The 7,444-nt window shown below is 49.2% G+C and overlaps 2 protein-coding genes across 2 annotated transcripts in view; both read right to left on the bottom strand.

The window, feature by feature from the left end:
• Positions 1–1,542: 1,542 nt before the first annotated feature.
• Positions 1,543–3,123, bottom strand: EAH_00038470 (hypothetical protein; the record flags this gene model as incomplete). The annotated part of the gene is made up of 4 exons (XM_013395461.1): positions 1,543–1,595; positions 1,919–2,027; positions 2,506–2,594; positions 2,874–3,123. The coding sequence occupies 4 exons, from the start codon at positions 3,121–3,123 to the stop codon at positions 1,543–1,545; spliced, it is 501 nt and encodes a 166-aa protein (XP_013250915.1).
• Positions 3,124–4,360: 1,237 nt separating this feature from the next.
• Positions 4,361–7,444, bottom strand: part of EAH_00038460 (hypothetical protein, conserved) — a gene marked incomplete at both ends in the record, with an annotated part of 6,318 nt that continues 3,234 nt past the window's right edge. The window contains 3 exons of the mRNA XM_013395460.1: positions 4,361–4,384; positions 4,563–4,830; positions 5,082–7,444. The exon at positions 5,082–7,444 is cut by the window's right edge and continues 3,234 nt beyond it. Coding sequence (XP_013250914.1) covers positions 4,361–4,384; positions 4,563–4,830; positions 5,082–7,444 — 2,655 coding nt within the window. The remainder of the gene's footprint in view (positions 4,385–4,562; positions 4,831–5,081) is intronic.

Raw genomic sequence — 7,444 nt, 5'->3', positions numbered from 1 at the left:
GAGAGAGACAGAAAGAGAGAGAGACAGAAAGAGAGAGAGAGACAGACAGAGAGAGAGCGACAGACAGAGAGAGAGACAGAGAGAGAGAGACAGACAGAAAGAGAGAGAGACAGACAGAGAGAGAGAGACAGAGAGCAGAAGTAAAAGGCTTAGTCAGCACCACTGGCAGCGCAAGCATGTTCATGCGTGAGTGTGTGTGTATGTATGGATTGTTTCAAGAGTTAAGGGTTTAGGGTTTAGGGTTTAGGGTTTATAAAGTGTATAAGCACCTTCTTGCGGGGCTAAAGCAATGACAGGAATGAGCGAAGATGCAGCTTGCAGTATATACAGCCCAGCGAGGTATTCAGGTGTAGCTCCTACAGGGACAGAGCTATCATAAACTTTTAAGCCTACAGCTGTCCAGTCTCCTAGAGGATCTACGTTGCAACCTCTAGCAATTAATGCTGCTGCTAACTCCCGCCTAAGACGCATGCAGCAGCATATACTTCAATCAACACTCATTACCCTCTATCCACAGCTGTCTCTGTATATAGATGTATATATATATATATATATATATAGACAGATATATATATAGAGAGATATATATAAATAAATACATACAGAAACAAATATATTATTAATATGCAGAGATAGGCATACAGATAGGTTTATTAACAACTAGACAGATAGAGAGAAAGACAGCAAAAACAGTTTTAATAGTCAGCTATAAACAGTTTATTATTTAAACGATAAACACCAACGGACGAAACTGCAGCTCAGAGGTATAGACACCGCAGCAGCAGCAGCAGCAGCAGCAGCAGCAGCAAACCTGCGAATTTTGAGTGTATTTGTTCTCAGGGTCAGGGGCCGTCTCTGTTCATTTGCTTCAAAGAAGGCTAGGGCTTGCGCAGGGCTAAACAACTGCAGCAGCAGCAGCAGCAGCAGCAACAGCAACAGCAGCAGCAGCACGTGAAGAGCAGCAGCAAACAGCCTCTGGCGCGTATGGTGTGTAGTTGTCTCCTCCGAAGGAGAAAGGAGACAGCAAGAGGCGTCTCCGTCTTTGTTTGTCTTTGTTTTGTTTATTTTTTAATGCATTTGTTTGTTTGCTTGCCTGTAAGAAGTACTCTGCTAACTCGGGTGAATATTGATAATAATGTACGATATCATCTCTAAGCAGCTGCAGCAGCTCATGTCTGCTTCTGCTGCTCTTCTTGCTGCTCTTTCTCTCGTCTTCTTTGTCTCCTTTCTTAACTGTCTCCTTCCTACTCTTCGTTAGCAAACCGACTGTCTCCTCCATCCGGGCCTTCACTACTTGCAAATCAACTAACGGCAGCTGCCGAACCCCAGCGCCCCCAGACACATGAACCTCAGCTAAACAGCAGCAGCAGCAGCAGCAGCAGCAGCAACAGCAGCAACAGCAACAGCAGCAGAAGGAAGAGAATGGGATGTTGTAGGAGCAAAATGGAGATAGATTGCTTCGGACATAGCAGAAAACAAAGTGCTCACAGAGTCGCAACCTTATGCCTAAACCCTAAACCCTAAACCCTAAACCCTAAACCCTTAAGTGGTAAGGGTACCTTCTTCTTCAGACTCGGAGGCATCGTCTCCAGCATCTGCACCGCAGCAAACAAACGCAAAAAGAGTATTGCGGGGTAGTCCGTTGGGATCGTCTCCTGGATCAGCTGCTGGCATCGTGTTATGGGATCGTCTTTTGGGATCGTGTTATGGGATCGTATTCTGTTGTGGGATCGTGTTATGGGATCGTATTCTGTTGTGGGATCGTGTCGTGGGATCGTATTCTGTTGTGGGGTCGCGTTGTGGGATCGTGCAGTGGGACCGTGGAGTGGGATCGTGGAGTGGGATCGTGTTATGGGATCGTGCTGTGGGATCGTGTTGTGGGATCGTGTTGTGGGGTCGTCTCCGTGTGCAGGTTTACTTTGTGGGGTTTTGGGTGTATCTGTCTCCTCTTCCTCGCTCGAACTATCGCTAGGAAATGCATTTTCTTCTTCTTCTTCTTCGCTGTCTCCTTCTGTCTCTGAAAAGACCTAAATAATATAAAGGCAAACAAAAACAAAAAACAAAGACAATAAAGCAGATAAATAAAAAAGAGAGAAGGAGACAGACAAAAGGAGACAGATAAATATAAACAAAAGAAAAGGAGACAGATAGACAACCACAAAAGAATAAAAATATATAAACATAAATCAAACGCATACAAACACAATAAAAATAAAAGGAGACAGATAAACACAAAGGAGACAGTTAAAGACAAAGGAGACAGATAAACACAAAGGAGACAGATAAAGACAAAGGAGACAGATAAACACAGAGGAGACAGTTAAACAAATCGGCAAATAAATATCGTCAGCAACACGCAGATATAATTTAATAAACACAAACATAAAATGAGACAAAAGGAGATAAAAAGAGATAAAGAGCAAATAAACAATAAAGCAAATAAACAAATAAATAAATAAATAAATAAATAAATAAATATGCTTCTGCTGCTACGTGTCTCCTCACCTGGAGATCTGCTGCTGTCTCCTCTGCTGCACTTTCATCGCCAGACCCCAGCAAATCTTCACCAGATGAAGAAGCCTCAGAATCCTCTCCTGAACACAAACCCTAAACCCTAAACCCTAAACCCTAAACCCTAAACACTAAACCCTAAACCCTAAACCCTTAAACCCTAAACCCTAAACCCTAAACACTAAACCCTAAACCCTAAACCCTAAACCCTAAACCCTGAAGGATAAATTATTAATGGAGGTCTGATAGAACGATGATGACGGAAGGAGGCAAGGCCTCCTGCCTATTTATTTATTTATTTATTTATTTATTTATTTATTTATTTATTTATTTATTTATTTATTTATTTTGTTAGGGTGTACCTGGCTCTGCTTCGGCTGTCTCCGTTTCTCTTTTCTTTTTAGGCGGGAGCAGAGGGGTTCGTTTTTTGTCTTTAGCAGCAGCAGCAGCCTTTAAAGACGCATTTAGAGACACCCCATTTGCTGCTGCTGATTTGCTGCTGCTGCTGCTGCTGCTGCTGCTGCTGCTGCGCTTTGTTGCTGCCCAACTGTCTCCTTTGCTGTCTCCTTTGTCTCCTCTCCGCGCCTTTAGCGAACCCCCGCGGGCCTTCATTTCCTCTATACACACTTCAGCAAGTCTTTATCTGCTGCTGCTGCTGTTGCTGCTGCTGCTGCTGCTGCCGCTCGATGCGGTTGCTGCTGCAGCTGCTGCTGCTACTGGATGCAGTTGCTCCCGCGGTTTCTGGCTGCTGCTATTGCTGCTGCTGCTGGATCTATTGCTATTGTTGTTGCTGCTGCTGCTGCTGCAGTTGCTGCTGCTGCTGCTGCTGTTGCTGCTGCAGGAGACTCCGCGTTGGCGGAGTCGGGCAGAAGGCAGCAGCGTTTAGGGTTAAGGGTTTAGGGTTTAGGGTTTTCTACTAAGAGTAGAATAAAGTAAAGAAGAGACTAAAGGAAGAAACGAAGAATCAAACAGCAGCAGCAGCAGCAGCAGCAGCAACAACAACAGCAGCAAGAAGGGCCCAAGCCAGCGTACCCCGGGGCCCACTGGTTTGTGTTTGCATGCGTTTGTTAGTTTGAGGTGTATAGATAGTGAAGATTCAGCAAAATGCAATTAATATTAATTTATTTATATTAGCAACAGCAGCAACAGCAGCAGCAGCAGCAGCAGCAGCAGCAGCAGAAGACTGTCTGCTGCAGCAAGGAATCCATAGGGCCCCCTGTGGGGCGGAGACACTCTGTACTTCGAGCAGACTTTCTTCTTTTAGTTGTTTGTTTACTTTTATTTTATTTATATATTTATTAATTCAATTAAAGAGAGACAGAGCAAGGAGAGAGGAGATAGATAATATAAACCCTCTGCTTCTGTCTCTCTCCTAAAACCCTAAACCGCGAAACGTAGTTAGGGTTTAGCGAGGGTTTAGGGTTTGCTAAGAGTCTATTAAAAACTTCTCCTTAGGCTATGGCGAGGGTTTAGGGTTTAGGGTTTAGAGTCTTGCATGAGTGTTTATTACCCTTGTCGAGGGTTTAGGGTTTAGTGAAGGGTTTAGGGTTTCGCCTGGCGTTATGATGTTGAGGGTTTAGGGTTTGGTGAGGGTTTAGGGTTTAGGGTTTTAGGGTTTAGTAGTATAAGGCCTCATGCACTATGTGCGTATACACCCCAATTTAGTTGCATGTACACCCCAATCAGATTTAAATAAACAGTAGAAGATAAAGGGTTTCCCTCTTCTTCTTCGCTAAACCCTAAACCCTAAACCCTAGACCCTAACACTAATTAGGCAAAGCGCTTCACAGTTTGCCTGCCTAACACTCAGGGTTTAGGGTTTAGGGTTTAGATAGGGCCACAGTGGACCCTACAGAGACATCAGAACTAGAAGCTAAACCCCAAACCCTAAACCCTAAACCCTAAACCCTAGGGCCTCTCCTGAGGCTCTAGCTTGTTTCCCTTCTCCTCTAGGGTTTAGGGTTTAGGGTTTAGGGTTTGGTGGAGTGAATACAAGAGACTGCTGCAGCATCGGGTTCTTCTGCAAGTCTTCTCATATGCGGTGTACGTACACCTCGTTTAGAGGGTCGTCTCTGTTGCTGCTTTTTTGCTGCTGCTGCTGCTGCTGCAGCACCTCGGCCCCGCTGCTTCCTCTTTGCTGCTGCTGCAGCATCAGCGGAGGCCTTCTCCTCCCCTTCTGTTTCCTGCTGCTGCTCTTCCTGCTGCTGCTTTTGCTGCTGCTGCTGCTGCTGCTGCTGCATGCGTTCAGTGGTTTCAGGCTCTGCTATTTTGCATACTTCTGTCTTCACGCCTGCTGCCAGCAGCCGCAGCAGCCAACACCTGCAGCACGAAAAAGGAGACAGCAAAGGAGACATATATATAGGCTGTCTCCTCGAAGCTGCTGCAGCAGCAGCTACGCAGCACCACAGCAACAGCAAAGGCTCCAGCACCAGCAGCAACAGCAGCAGCAGCAGCAGCAGTTGCTGCTGCTGCTGCTGCGGGAAGTGATATTAGGCCTCAGAAGCTGACGAGGCTGCTGCAGATTTAAAAGGAGACAGATAAAAAATTAAACCAAGACAACAAACCCTCACCTTTGTTTATTTGAAAGATGATCGCGGGGGCCCTTCACTTCTACAAGCATCACCTCCCACTCTTGCTGCTGCTGCTGCTGCTGCTGCTGCTGCTGCTGCTGCTGCCGCTTGCTGTGTTGCAGTTCCTCCACCAACGCCGTCTGTGGCGGCTCCTTCTCCTCTTCTCTTTTTTGCTGTTGTTGTTGTTGTTGCTGCTGCTGCTGCTGGTCCCCTTGCTGCATTCCCTCCAGCGGCGGTTCCTCCTGCTGCTGCTGCTGCTGCTGCTGCTGCCGCTGCTGCTGCTTGGGTCTCCACAAGAGGAGGTCTGGGAGACCATTGGACCAGCCTCTGTAATCTTCAGCCAGCAAACAAAACAAAAAAGAAAGCGCGGGGCCCCCAATTGCTGCTGCTATGCTGCTGTAGAACTCGGCGCACTCTGCTGCTCGCCCCTGCTGCTGCTGCTGTTGCAGCAGCAGCTGCTGCTGCTGCTGTTGCTGCATCAACAAGCTCTCGGCTGCTTGAAAACCCTCTTCCATCTCGTCTCCTGTCTCCTCACCCCCTTCTTCATCAAGCGGACTGCTCAGCTGCCGCCGCTGCTGCTGCTGCTGCTGCTGCTGCTGCTGCTGCTGCTGAGCAGCTGTTGAATATTCGCCCCTTTGCAGGGCCCCACAGTCCCAGGTGACTCCTCTTATTTGCTGTCCATACACCTCAGCAACAGCTTGCTTGAAGAGGGCGCGCACTTCGCTGCGGCTGCTGCGCTGCAGTTGCTGCAGCAACTGCTGCTGCTGCTGCTGCTGCTCCGGCAGCAGCATCTGCTGCTCTGATGGGTCTGCTGATGGGAGGAATGCTACCGCAAGGCATTGATTTGCTGCTGCTCGGGCCTCCCCTGTCTCTTCCTGCTCCTGCTGCTGCTGCTGCTGCTGCTGCTGCTGCTGCACCGTGGCGGCCTTACGTGCATGCATCTGGATAACTTGGGGAAGTATCCCGGTGGGCTGGTGGTGCTGGAGCTGCTGCAGCAGCATGAGCTGCTGCTGCTGCTGCTGCTGCTGCGCTGCAGCAAGGATTAGAAAGAGACTCCTGATTGCTGCACCTTCATCATGCACCCCCCTCCATTGCCCCTGCATCTGGTAGTGCTGCAGCGCTAGCTGCTCAACTCGCAGCAGCTGCGAATCCCAGCCAATAAAAATGCTGCTGCGGCCTGCTGCTGCAGCAGCAACAAGAGGGCGAGCCGTCACAACGCACACTGGTAGCTGCTGCTGCAGCTGCTGCTGAGCCTCATATGCGTCCAACACCACCTCATGCACATCCGCTGGCAGCAAATCTAAAACCCCAAGCTGCTGCTGCTGTTGCTGCTGCTGCTGTGTCTGTTGATAGGACCTGCTGCTCTTGCTGCTGCTGCTGCTGCTGCTCTTTTTGCCTCCAGCTGTACGTACAGCTCTCCGACGCTTTCGTGGAGGAGACCGCACAGGGGTACCACGCTTCGTGCGTGTGCTGCTGCTGCTGCTGCTGCTGCTGCTGCTGCTGCTGCTGCTGTTGCTGTCGCTGCTGCAGTCACTATCGCTGCTGCTGCCAGATGAGCTGGTGCTGTCGTTGGTGCTGCTGCTGCTCGCAGCAACTCGTTTACGCCTCCTTCGTGCTGTGCTGCATTCTGCATCCGAGTTGCTGCTGTCTGTGTCACTGAGTATCTCCTGCTCCTGCTGCTGCTGCTGCTGCTGCTGCTGCTGTAGCGCTTGCTGCTGCAGCTGCTCCCAGTTTGCTGCTAGGCGTTTGCGGTGTATAGACACCGCAGCTTTAATTAGTCTCCTTGCTACTTCTTGTCTCTCTGATATAAATACAGCCTCCCCCTCGCGGAGGCATCTGACTGCTTCAACTACTGCTCGCTGCTGCTGCTGCAGATGCTGCAGCAGCAGCACAGTCAGTCGGTTGTACCACTTACCCACGCGGTGTCTAAACACCCCATACCGCTGCTGCTGTTGCTGCTGCTGTTGCTGTTGTTGTTGTTGTTGTTGTTGCTGCTGCTGCTGCTGCTGTTGGGTTTCCTCCAAGTGCTTCCCGCCTTCTTCTCGCTTTTGTTTTATTGTCAGCTTTGTTTCTGTTGCTGCTGCAGCTTCTTTCTTAGCTGCTGCTGCTGCTTCTTCTTTCTTTGCTGCTGCTGCTTCTTCGTCTTTCTTTGCTGCTGCTGCGGTTGCTGTTGCTGCTGTTATTGCTGTTGCTGTCGTTGCTGCTGTTGTTTCTGCTGTTGCTTCTGTTGTTGCTGTTGCTGCTGCTGCAGCAGCAGGGATAACGTAGAGTTCGCGCAGCTGCAGCAGCAGCAGCAGCCTATCAACAGCAGCACAGTATTGTCTCCTCTGCTCCAGCAGCTGCACCGACTGCCACAGCACTGA

This window comes from Eimeria acervulina, genomic scaffold, assembly GCF_000499425.1.
Source record: "Eimeria acervulina Houghton genomic scaffold, Eah_scaff436, whole genome shotgun sequence".
Lineage (NCBI taxonomy): Eukaryota > Apicomplexa > Conoidasida > Eucoccidiorida > Eimeriidae > Eimeria > Eimeria acervulina.
This window is presented reverse-complemented; position numbering and strand designations above follow the sequence as displayed.